The following is a 13674-nucleotide window of genomic DNA, read 5'->3' as shown; positions in this document are numbered from 1 at the left end:
CCAAGCATGCGTGAGACTAGCAAGTTTTAGTCCCACTACTTTTAATCATGAGACTAAAACATATCCAAGCACCCTCGGAGAAACAACGTGCTCCGGGCAAAACCCATACGTTATCCGTGGCCCAGCAGTTTCATTTTTGTTTGGGTTGCGCGCGGACCACACAGACCTTTCAACCGCAAACTGCTGCGTGGCGCGCGCGTCCGAATGGCCACCAACGCTCCATTTGTTTAAGCAAAGGTGGTCACAGCCGCTAGCTCGTGGTGGCATGTGGGCGACGACGCCGCGCGCCGGCCGTAATTAAAGACAACATATCATCATTATTGGCTCGAGATCGAGCGTGGACCGGTTTAGCAACATGGAGGGGTACTTTGCAGCTGACAATAGAGCATTGGAACCGCCGCTCTCCTAGCGGTTTGACTTCACGTGACAGCGACCGATGTGGTATGTATACAGGGGGCGACCACGCGATCAAAGAGTAAGGTAGAAGTAGTGTAGTATTTTATTGACTATATAGTAACCGGCAACAATAATACAGCGAACAACTGGGGTACTCAGAGGAATACTCCAGTCAAAAATACACGATCCGATACCGGTGCATCGATCGATGGCTAGCTCCTATACTAGCGCGAAATGTAGATACAACAGTGCTCCTCGGGCACTTGTGGTGCTCCGAGGAAAAAATGGCGGTATACAGCAAAAGTAGGGGAAAAAACTAAAGGAATTAATCGGCTACTAGCTAGCGTAGTAGCGCTATGTACTGATCACGGCCATGGCCATAAGCTGGCTCCAAGGTGCACGTGATCCGTGGTAATGTGGCGGTAATGGCCATAAGCTATGCGGTTGTGATCTGTCTACCGCTCGGCCTTCCTGTCGGCGAAGCTCGGGGTGAGCCGGAGCGCCCACTTCATGTTCATGGCGAGCGGGCAGCTCATGCTCCTGGCGGGGCCGGCGGCGCGGCGCAGTGCGGCGGGTGCGGCCTTGCAGCTGCTGGTCTGCACGAACTCCCCTAGTCGCTGCATGGCCACGTCGAGCGTCTTGGCGGACATGTTGGCGAAGCAGACGCGGAACCACCCGGGCTCGCTGCAGTGGCACGACGACCCCGGGGAGATGTTGAGCCCGACGTCGAACACCACCTTCTTCCACAGCGTCATCTCCCCCTCGAACGACCGGGTGTGCATCAGGTGGCTCATGTTCACCCAGCAGAAGAGCCCCGCGTTGCTCTCCAGGCACGCAATGCCGATCTCCTTGAGGCCGTCCACGAGCTGGTCGTGCCGCTCCTTGATCCGCCTCTTGTTCTCGGCGAGGTACCTGCGGGTGAAGTCCTTGTCCCCGAGGAGCGCGGCGAGGAGGTACTGCGTCTGCGAGGAGACGAGCCCGAAGCTGGACATCTTGGTCGCCGCCGAGACCACGGCGGGGTTGGAGGAGTAGATGGCGCCGACGCGGAAGCCAGGGAGGCCGAGGTCTTTGGAGAGGCTGTAGACGACGTGGACGCGGTCGTCCAGCGCGAACTCGGTGGCGAGCGGGGCGCGCGCCGCCAGGACCTCGAGGACGCTGACGAAGCCCGGCTCGGAGAATGCCGTGCCGGAGTATATCTCGTCGCTGACGAGGTGGATGCCCTTGGCGGCGACGAAGTCGACGATCATCTCGAGGTCGGCGCGCGGGACGGCGGTGCCTAGCGGGTTGGAGGGGTTGGTGATGAGCACGCCCTTGACGCGCAGGCGGCGCTTCTGGGCGCGGCGGTACGCGTCGTCCAGGGCGGAGCGCGTCACCCGGAAGCCGTTGGCGCTGGTGCAGTGCACCGGTACGATCTCGGCCCCGGTGCGCCACTTGAGGTCACGGTCGAACCTGCGTGCGTAAGCAAGGTTAGCCATGTGTACTTGTTACTGTTAAAAGGTTAGTGATGGAACATGCACGTCGCACATGGGCAGGTGCTGCCGCCGCGCGCGTAACGTGGCGTGGAGAAAAATGTCGAGAGACGGCACGGCGCATACCCTGGGTAGTACGGGGTGGGGATGAGGAATGCGTCGCCCTGGTCGGCGAGGCAGAACATGAGCGCCTCGTTGGCCGAGGTGGCGCCGGCGGTGAGCACGATGTTGCTGGGGTCGAACGCCACCTTGTAGTCTCTCTGCTCTGACATGAACCTCGCCAATGCCTGTGCCAAGCAACGTGCGTCAGTCTTTGACCGCATCGATTCATTCAAAACTTGATTAGCCATTTAGAATGGCCGCCGGGCAGCGTGCCAAGTGGCCGGAGAATTACATTTTTGAAGGCCGGGAGGCCGTGGTAGTCCTGGAAGAGCGCGAGCTCGCGGAAGACGGACGCGGCTCCCCGGCGGAGGCCGAGCGCGTCGGGGTTCTTCTCCAGCCACTCCTCCACCAGGTCGAACGACAGCTGCACGACGCGCACGAGCTGAATTCGTCAGAGACAGACAGAGACAATGGCAAGCTAGCTGCGCATGCAGACTGCAGACATGGGCGCCAGGATTTTGCCTCTGTATGTACCTGGTTCTCGGCGAGGCCCATCTGGATGATGCCGCTGGGGTTGGTGATGGCGTCGAAGGGGTTCTTCTCATACTCCTCCCATCCCAGGAAGTAGGACGAGTCCTGGCCGTGGGTGTTGCATCCGGCCTTCTTGGACAGCAGCTGCGGCTCGTCGGCGACCTTGTTCACCATCTCGTCAGTCAAGGAATGCTGCGCGCGTGTTTGGCTGGGTTTGAAACTGGGGGCTCGCTGGAGGCGACAGAAGTGAGCTGTGATCGAGTGTGTTCAAGACTGAGCTAGGAGAGCAGGCAGCTTAGAGAAGAGAATTAGAGGAGTGAAGAGGCAGTGGCTGATGTCTAACTTGGGAGCTGAGCTATATATATATAGCGGAGGGGGGTGGGGGTGCAGGTGGCGTCACCATTCTCCTCTTATTATCGTGTACAAGAAGCGGAGCTAACACGGAGTTTTTAGTGGGGTCGGGGCGGGTTAACGTCAGAACAGCGGGATCTCGATAGGAGTAGTAAACGCGAAAAGGCGTAGTGGTTCTCTCCAGCCCAGCCCAGTTAGCGGAGAGCACAAACAATACTCTTGTGCGTGTGTTGTTGCCGGTTGGAGGGTTGGGGGCCATCGTCGCAAAGCCATCCGCTGTTTCCTCCTGCAGCAGACCAACAGCCGCGGTTCAGCAGTAAGAGTAACAGTGTAGGTTTTCTCTAATCTTGGTACTGGAATCTCTTCTTTTTGGAGGGTTGCCTGTGCCGTAGTCGACTGATTTACCTTCTGAACTGTAGCTAGATGCTTGTATCCAGCACATGGGATCCACGCTTGCGACGTGTGCTCGTGTCTGTTTACTGACACAAGTAAGGATAAATCGTACTAGTATCACGTTAAGGAAATGAAATACAGTACCACAGTAATTTATTTATTTTTGCCAAAAGAAAAGCCGACATGCGGTGTTGAATTAGTCCGCCCTGGATCTCGAGATGATGTGGACAAGCCAGCCGATCGCTGGAGGCGCGAGACAGGATCGACTAGAGCGACACAGGAAAAGAATGAGACAGTACATTTTTCAAGAAAATGACGGCAGAGGTGTGCTCGCTTACACCTGCTGGATTTGGCTTTCTCAAAGCTATTTGCAGTAGCAATACGTGCTTGGTGTACTTATGCAACTTTGCACTCTAATTTCGCCCAATCAGGATATGCCGCGTGGCGGGGTGGATGCTCTAATAACGGCCCTGCCTTATCTGGACTGCATTCGCATCTGGTTCAGGAAAAGGTGGTGCAAGAGTATTTTATTAGTGCGTGTATCGTTCAGTGTTTAGATTGGCCCTAGTGCAATCCTTGGCTGTTAAACGGCCGACACCTAGCTAGCTCGGACTGAAGCTGGTTATTTATGCACGCGGGCAAACTGTACTCCTGTGACATGTGGAAATTGTGTCGTCCGGTGTCGTCAACAACTCCTCGAGCTCGTTATTACACGATCATAGATATCAGTATATGTCAATGTGGTACACTCCAAAAATGCGCGACGACGGCATGGCCATGGCTCTCAGTCTCACTTGAATGTCAGTTGGACTTCTGTTTACTGACTGTTGAAAATTGGCCATTCAACAGACCGCTTACTGTCTTGGTCACGAACTACAGGATTAGCAACTGACTTTTTTTAACTGGAAATAGAAACTGATAGTAGTATTCTCTATGTACAACGGGCACTCAAACCAGGTGACGGCCACTGGTTTTGACGTAAAAAGCTCGTTGCTTTTAACTTTGAATGACGAACTATCCTGGATCCCACATAAATGACGTAACAGGTCCACTGCGAGTTCCATATAAGATAAACAACAAATTTTCCAACCATCAGGACAGATGCGATCATACCAAGGAGTCGAGATAATGTTCTTTTAGGCCGTCGAGATATCTTAATTGAGCGGTGCTTTGTTTAGTTAATTTAAAGTAAATTGATCCGGAAATTTGTCACATCTTGTATATGTTTTTTCAGTTAAGTCTCTGCATTTTTTCCCTAGATCAACATTTTCTTAGCAAATGTCATCTCTTCAACACGCTAGATCAATTATTTAAGGAGAGTGATATTTGGCAACAGTGTGCCCGATAGGAAATGTACCACCCCGCCAGCTTACCAGACCGATCACCCCGCCAGTTTACCAGGCCGATCACCCCTCAACCAGGCCGATCACCCCGCAAGCTTACCAGGCCGATCAACGTACAAAGCCCAACAGAAAATGCCATCCCCCACGACGCACTTTCCGGATCGCAACTTTCCCCCCACCACCCTTACCTCCGACGCAAGTATACCCTCTCTCACCCTTTCCACAACCCACACTCCCCTCCCCACCACCCACCCGCCCCTCCCCCCTACACAGCTGCTCAAAACCAACACCAAAAACCTAGCCCTCCTCCAGATCTGGATCAAACCAGAGCAAATCATCAGGGAAAGCGCGGGAAATTACCAGGGATACGGCGAAGAAATCACCAGGCAACATCACCTAACCCTCGTAAGAATCAAGACTCATCCAAAATCTCCAAAAAATTCTGCTTAATACAAAGACCTACCCCACCGCCACCCCCACCCCCACCCCCCAATCTGTGCAAAAATTACCATCCTTCCACCTCATGAAAACAGAATAAGCAAACTTCTCTCAAAATTTTGCCTATTGCAGTGACTTACCAATCAACTAAGTGCAAAATTACCAACCCATCGTAGTTTTTGTTACCAACTTTATGCAACATAACAGAGTACCCAAAAAATACCCCATTTCCTTGCTACAAAAAACATAGATTTTGTGTCTACCATGGAAAGAGGAACCTTTATTGATCACAAAAATCATTCTCTCATACAATGGAAAATGCATTGCAAAAAAAGGTTCATTTTTTAGTCTACAGTAATGTTATACCGCATGAAGTAAACAAGTTATCAATCTGTACATAGGAAAAGTTATCATCCACTTTAGCTAAGAACTAACATTGGATAAAAAAAAGTGGTGCCTTTTAATGCATATGCTCATGCTGTACTGTAATTGTCCTGTTTAGTGTTCTTCCCAATCACCCTTGCGATTCTTGCCTTCAAACAACTCTGTAAAGAGTAAACAAAACGATGAGTTTCAAAAAAAGAGTCAACATGTGTAAATGTATACTAATGTGCAAACGTAAAAACAATTAAGCAGGAGTAGACAATGGATGCTAGCAGAGGAGATAATGCAGAAGATGGAGGAGGAGGGAGAATGCATGAAGAGGATGATGCAACACACACACCAAGCAACAGTTCTGCATACCCAAACATCATGGAAACAGGTAAAATTACCAACATTATTGTTTACATATCATCATGGAATGAAAAACCCAGTTTTATACTTTATTGTTGAAGTGTGTTTGTAAATTACCAGCATTGCTGCACACATATTACCAGGTTCGAAAAATGCAAATTACCAGGGTTTTTTTAGGCAGAAAGAAACTTTACTATTGAAGTGGGTTTGAAAATTACCAGCATTGGTGCACTCATATTACCAAGTCCAAAGTATGCAAATTACCAGGGTTGTTTAGGCAAAAAAAGAAAGATTCATTCACTGAATCTTCAAAAAACTACCATGATGGAAAACTGTTATTTATCATGCAATATTCCACTAATCTACCAGGACAAATTGCAGGTGCTCGGGCAATCAACACAAACAACAGCTTGCCCGGTGGTGAAACAAATGCACATAGTGCTGGAACAAATGCAAGCACAGGAGCTGGGAGCCTTGGAGAGCAGACAATAAGCGAACCAGCAACTCCAGAATCTGCTGGGATCAACGCTGATATGGAAGGCAGCAACATGGAGGCATATTCCACACCTAAGACACCTTTATAAGGGACAAAATTTGACACCCTGGAGAGCGCACGTGACCACTACAACATCTACGCGCGCAGGACTGGCTTTGCAATTAGGCAGCAATTCAAGAAAGAGAGGGTTGATGGAACTATAAGCAGAGTGCTCCTAGTTTGTACAAAATATGGCAAACGACGCAGGGACAGGGATGAGCTGCAAGATGTGGAGAACCCAGCCAACATTGTCAAGAAGAGGAAAAAAAGAAAGTTGTTAAGACTGAATGTGAAGCGCACATGTACCTATCCCATGATGATGCATGGTGGACTGTTGGCCGTTGCGAGGACAACCACAATCACCCCCTGATCAAAAAGTCGTCCCTAAAAAAATTCTTATCATCACATTGGTACATTCCAAAGGAGGAGCAGGACTTCTTGAGGGTTCTGCACGGATGCAACGTCGAGACTGCGAGGCAGATGCAACTGATGTCATGGTTCTACGGAAGCGCTCAAGAAGTACCCTACACGACACAAGATATTGCTAATCAACGAGCTAAGTTCCGCTTAGAGCATCGCCACGCGGACGTTGGGAGCACAATTTTATACTTCCAAGATATGAGGGCCAAAGATTCATATTTCTACTGGAGAATCAAACTTGATGATGAGGACAGGGTTGAGAACTTGTGTTGGATAGATGGTGCATCACGCAGGGCATATGCAAAATACAATGACTGTTTTTCGTTTGACACGACATACATGACAAACATGTACAAGATGTCGTGTGCACCATTCATTGGAATTAACAACCATGGTCAATCCATCCAGTTTGGGTGAGGCTTCGTTCGAAATGAACTAAAGGAGAACTTTGTTTGGCTGTTTAACACATTCCTCCATGCAATGGGTGGTGTTGCCCCAAAAAACATCATCACAGACCAGGACTTTGCAATGAGGAGTGCGATCGACGAGGTCTTCTTGAACATAGTACACAGAAATTGCCGCTCGCATATAATGAAGAAGGCACAGGAGAAACTTGGAAAACTTATGGCTGATGATAAACCACTAAACAAAGCGTTCAAAGACTGTGTCGACAACAGCTTGACTGATACGTACCAACTCTGTTGACCCATTTTAATTACCATCCAGCAAACTTGAGAAGCCATATGAAATTGTGTGATGCATAAGTTACCATGTTTACCGTACCATGTGTAGGTATGCACAAGTTACCATGATCTTATTGGTTATATTACCAGGGGCAGTTTCATTAGAACAACATCAAATTACAAAGGAAAAAATGTGTGGACATGTAATCACCATCGGGTACAAACACTAAATATGTTGACACCAACTATTGGTTTAGAAAAGTTACCAGACTAGGTGTAACACAAACAAAGAAAAGAAAATTTTCACATATCAAAAAGAACAAAAAAGATCTGGAAAATTGGTTCCATTAAGTTACCATCTAATAACTATGAAAAGTTACCAGCATACTTGTACTTTAATTACCACTGATTGTGTATGATGTTGTAATTGTCTCATGTTCTGTATATCACAGAGGAAGAGTTTGAAAACAAATGGTGGGCAATGATGGATAAATATGGGCAGACCAACAACGAACATTTTCACTGGTTGTGGGAAAATAGGAAATGTTGGGCCCCGGTGTACTACATGAAGCATTTCTTTCCATTCTTGCAGATAACTGCAAGAAGCGAGGGATTCAATGCTGTGCTCAAGAAGTACGTGAACCCCAACAACTCATTGATTGAATTCGCAACTCAATACACTGCAATCCAGGAGAAAGTAATGGTGGCTGTGGCAAAAGAGCAAGTGGACACAATTTACAAAGAGGCAGACATGTATTCATTGAACCCAATCGAGTTGCAGATGCGAGGGATATACACACAAAATCTGGTCTCCAAGTTCCAGGTAGAGATGAAGCTAAAGACTGCTTACGGGTGCGACACTTTGCAAGATGGAACCTTCAGGATGTGGTCGCTCCGAGGCATACTACCAAAATATGGGGATAGGGACTACCATGTGCATGTGAACAAGGATGAAGGGGTATACTCATGCACTTGCTGCAAGTTTGATCGCGATGGGCTTCTGTGCCCACACATACTGCGAGTAATGGAACAGATTAGAGTCTACGAGATACCGAGGAGGTATATCCTAGATAGGTGGACATGGGTGAAGGAAATATGCCCTAGAGGCAATAATGAAGTTATTATTTATTTCCTCATATCATGATAAATGTTTATTATTCATGCTAGAATTGTATTAACCGGAAACATGATACATGTGTGAATACATAGACAAACATATAGTCACTAGTATGCCTCTACTTGACTAGCTCATTAATCAAAGATGGTTATGTTTCCTAACCATAGACATGTGTTGTCATTTGATTAATGGGATCACATCATTAGGAGAATGATGTGATTGACATGACCCGTTTCGTTAGCCTAGCACTTGATCGTTTAGTATATTGCTATTGCTTTCTTCATGACTTATACATGTTCCTGTAACTATGAGAATTATGCAACTCCCGTTTACCGGAGGAACACTTTGGGTACTACCAAACGTCACAACGTAACTGGGTGATTATAAAGGAGTACTACAGGTGTCTCCGAAGGTACATGTTGAGTTGGCGTATTTCGAGATTAGGTTTTGTCACTCCGATTGTCGGAGAGGTATCTCTGGGCCCTCTCGGTAATGCACATCATTATAAGCCTTGCAAGCAATGTGACCAAATGAGTTGGTTACGGGATGATGCATTACGGAACGAGTAAAGAGACTTGCCGATAACGAGATTGAACTAGGTATTGGATACCGACGATCAAATCTCGGGCAAGTAACATACCGATGACAAAGGGAACAACATATGTTGTTATGCAGTTTGACCGATAAAGATCTTCGTAGAATATGTAGGAACCAATATGGGCATCCAGGTTCCGCTATTGGTTATTGACCGAGAATAGTTCTAGGTCATGTCTACATAGTTCTCGAACCCGTAGGGTCCGCACGCTTAAAGTTACGATGACAGTATTATTATGAGTTTATAAGTTTTGATGTACCGAAGTTTGTTCGGAGTCCCGGATGTAATCACGGACATGACGAGGAGTCTCGAAATGGTTGAGACATAAAGATTGATATATTGGAAGCCTATGTTTGGATATCGGAAAGGTTCCGGGTGAAATCGGGATTTTACCGGAACACCGGGGGGTTACCGGAACCCTCCCGGGGGTTAATGGGCCTTAGTGGGCCATGAGGGAGAAGAGGAGGGCCGGCTAGGGCAGGCCGCGCGCCCCCTCCCCCCTAGTCCGAATAGGACAAGGAAGGGGGGGCGCGCCCCCCTTTCCTCTTTCCCCTCCCCCCTTTCCTTCTCCACCAAGGCAAGAGGGGGGAGTCCTACTCCCGGTGGGAGTAGGACTCCTCCAGGCGCACCCCAAGGGGGCCGGCCGCACCTCCCCCTCCCTCCTTTATATACGGGGGCAAGGGGGCACCCCATAACACACAAGTTGATCTACGGATCGTTCCTTAGACGTGTGCGGTGCCCCCCTCCACCATATTCCACCTCGGTCATATCGTCGCGGAGTTTAGGCGAAGCCCTGCGCCGGTAGAACATCATCATCGTCACGACGCCGTCGTGCTGATGGAACTCATCCCCTAAGCTTTGCTGGATCGGAGCCCGGGGATCGTCATCGAGCTGAACGTGTGCTGAACTCGGAGGTGCCGTACGTTCGGTGCTTGGATCGGTCGGATCGTGAAGACGTACGACTACATCAACCGCGTTGTGCTAATGCTTCCGCTTATGGTCTGCGAGGGTACGTGGACATTACTCTCCCCTCTCGTTGCTATGCCATCACCATGATCTTGCGTGTGCGTAGGAAATTTTTTGAAATTACTACGTTCCCCAACAGTAGTATTCGAGCCTAGGTTTTATGCGTTGATGTTATATGCACGAGTAGAACACAAGTGAGTTGTGGGCGATACAAGTCATACTGCTTACCAGCATGTCATACTTTGGTTCGGCGGTATTGTGAGATGAAGCGGCCCGGACCGACATTACGCGTACGCTTATGCGAGACTGGTTTCACCGTTACGAGCACTCGTGCTTAAAGGTGGCTAGCGGGTGTCTGTCTCTCTCACTTTAGTTGAACCGAGTGTGGCTATGCCTGGTTCTTGCGATGGTTAAAACAACACTAACTTGACGGACTATCATTGTGGTTTTGATGCGTAGGTAAGAACGGTTCTTGCTCAGCTCGTAGCAGCCACGTAAAACTTGCAACAACAAAGTAGAGGACGTCTAACTTGTTTTTGCAGGGCATGTTGTGATGTGATATGGTCAAGACGTGATGAGATATAAGTTGTTGTATGAGATGATCATGTTTTGTTTAAGTTATCGGCAACTCACAGAAGCTCTATGGTTGTCTCTTTGTTGCATAAGATGCAAGTGCCAAATAATTGCTTTACTTTATCGCTATGCGATAGCAATAGTTGCAAGAGCAATAGTTGGCGAGACGACCATGTGACGACACATTGATATAGATCAAGATGATGAAGATCATGGTGTCGTGCCGGTGACGATAGAGATCATGACAGTACTTTGGAGATGGAGATCAAAGGCGCAAGATGATCATGGCCATATCATGTCACATATTTTGATTGCATATGATGTTTATCTGTTATACATCTTATTCTGTTTTGTTTGACGGTAGCATTTTAAGATGATCTCTCACTAATTATCAAGAAGTGTTCTCCCTGAGTATGCACCGTTGCGAAAGTTCTTCGTGCTGAGACACCACGTGATGATCGGGTGTGATAGGCTCTACGTTCAAATACAACGGGTGCAAAACAGTTGCACACGCGGAATACTCAGGTTAAACTTGACGAGCCTAGCATATACAGATATGGCCTCGGAACACGGAGACCGAAAGCTCGAGCGTGAATCATATAGTAGATATGATCAACATAGTGATGTTCACCATTGAAAACTACTCCATCTCACGTGATGATCGGACATGGTTTAGTTGATTTGGATCACGTGATCACTTAGATGACTAGAGAGATGTCTGTCTAAGTGGGAGTTCTTAAGTAATATGATTAATTGAACTTTAATTTATCAGGAACTTAGTCCTGGTAGTATTTTGCAAATTATGTTGTAGATCAATAGCTTGTGTTGTTGCTTTCATATGTTTATTTTGATATGTTCCTGGAGAAAATTGTGTTGAAAGATGTTAGTAGCAATGATGCGGATTGGATCCGTGATCTGAGGTTTATCCTCATTACTGCACAGAAGAATTATGTCCTTAATGTACCGCTAGGTGACAGACCTTTTGCAGGAGCAGATGCAGACGTTATGAACGTTTGGCTAGCTCAATATGATGACTACTTGATAGTTTAGTGCACCATGCTTAACGGCTTAGAATCGGGACTTCAAAGACGTTTTGAACGTCATGGTCCATATGAGATGTTCCAGGAGTTGAAGTTAATATTTCAAGCAATTACCCGAGTTGAGAGATATGAAGTCTCCAACAAGTTCTATGGCTAAAAGATGGAGGAGAATCGCTCAACTAGTGAGCATGTGCTCAGATTGTCTGGGTACTACAATCGCTTGAATCAAGTGGGAGTTAATCTTCCAGATAAGATAGTGATTGACAGAATTCTCTAGTCACCATCACCAAGTTAGTAGAACTTTGTGATGAGCTATAGTATGCAAGGGATGACGAAAACGATTCCCAAGCTCTTCGTGATGTTGAAATCGACGAAGGTAGAAATCAAGAAAGAGCATCAAGTGTTGATGATTGACAAGACCACTAGTTTCAAGAAAAGGGCAAAGGGAAAGAAAGGGAACTTCAAGCAGAATGGCAAGCAAGTTGTCACTCCCGTGAAGAAGACCAAAGCTGGACCAAAGCCTGAAACTGAGTGCTTACACTGCAAAGGAAATGGTCACTGGAAGCGGAAATGCCCTGAATATTTGGTGGATAAGAAGGATGGCAAAGTAAACAAGGGTATATTTGATATACAGGTTATTGATGTGTGCCTTACTAGTGTTTATAGTAGCTCCTGAGTATTTGATACTTGTTCGATTACTAAGATTAGTAACTCGAAACAGGAGTTACAGAATAAACAGAGACTAGTTGAAGGGGAAGTGTCGATGAGTGTTAGAAGTAGTTCCAAGATTGATATGATCATCATCGCACACTCCCTATACTTTCGGGATTAGTGTTAAACCTAAATAAATGTTATTTGGCGTTTGCGTTGAGCATGAATATGATTTGATCATGTTTATTGCGATACGGTTATTCATTTGAAGTTTAAGAATAATTTTTTATTCTGTTTACATGAATAAGACCTTCGATGGTTACACACCCAATGAAAATAGTTTGTTGGATCTCGATCATAGTGATACACATATTCATAATATTGATGCCAAAAGATGCAAAGTTAATAATGATAGTGAAACTTATTTGTGGCACTGCCGTTTGGGTCATATCGGTGTAAAGCGCATGAAGAAACTCCATAAAGATGGATTTTCGGAATCACTTGGTTATGAATCATTTGATGCTTGTAAACCGTGCCTTTTGGGCAAGATGACTAAAACTCCATTCTCCAGAACAATGGAACGAACTACTGACTTATTGGAAATAATACATACCGATGTATGCGATCCAATGAGTGTTGATGCTCGTGGCAAGTATCGTTATTTTCTGACCTTCACAAGATGATTTGAGCAGATATAGGTATATCTACTTGATGAAACATAAGTCTAAAATAGATGAAAAGTTCAAAGAATTTCAGAGTGAAGTGGAAAAATCATCATAATAAGAAAATAAAGTTTCTATGATCTGATCGTGGAGACGAATATTTGAGTTACGAGTTTGGTCTTCATTTGAAACAATGTGAAATAGTTTCGCAACTCACGCCACCTGGAACACCACAATGTAATGGTGTGTCCGAACGTCGTAATCGTACTTTACTAGATATGGTGCGATCTATGATGTCTCTTATTGGTTTACCACTATTGTTTTGGGGTTATGCATTAAGACAGCTGCATTCACGTTTAATAGGGCACCATCTAAATCCGTTGAGATGACACCGTATGAACTATGGTTTAGCAGTAAACCTAAGCTGTCGTTTCTTAAAGTTTGGAGTTGCGATGCTTATATGAAAAGTTTTTCAACCTGATAAGCTCGAACCCAAATCGGAGAAGTGCGTCTTCATATAATACCCAAAGGAAACTATTGGGTACACCTTCTATCACAGATCCGAAGGCAAGTTATTCGTTGCTAAGATGGATCCTTTCTAGAGAAGAAGTTTCTCTCGAAAGAAGTGAGTGGGAGGAAAGTAGAACTTGATGAGGTAATTGTACCTTCTCCCT

The 13674-nt window shown here is 46.5% G+C and overlaps 1 protein-coding gene across 1 annotated transcript; it reads right to left on the bottom strand.

Annotated features, from left to right (window-relative positions):
* Positions 1–476: 476 nt before the first annotated feature.
* On the bottom strand, positions 477–2833 carry LOC123094397 (1-aminocyclopropane-1-carboxylate synthase 1). The gene is made up of 4 exons (XM_044516412.1): positions 2502–2833; positions 2260–2391; positions 1992–2152; positions 477–1845 (listed from the first exon to the last, which is right to left on the bottom strand). The coding sequence occupies exons 1-4, from the start codon at positions 2670–2672 to the stop codon at positions 852–854; spliced, it is 1458 nt and encodes a 485-aa protein (XP_044372347.1). The 5' UTR covers positions 2673–2833; the 3' UTR covers positions 477–851.
* Between the last annotated feature and the right edge of the window lie 10841 nt (positions 2834–13674).

The sequence above is a fragment of the Triticum aestivum genome, chromosome 4B (genome assembly GCF_018294505.1).
Source record: "Triticum aestivum cultivar Chinese Spring chromosome 4B, IWGSC CS RefSeq v2.1, whole genome shotgun sequence".
Lineage (NCBI taxonomy): Eukaryota > Viridiplantae > Streptophyta > Magnoliopsida > Poales > Poaceae > Triticum > Triticum aestivum.
Note: the sequence above shows the minus strand (reverse complement) of the source record. Positions and strands in the feature narration are given on the sequence as shown.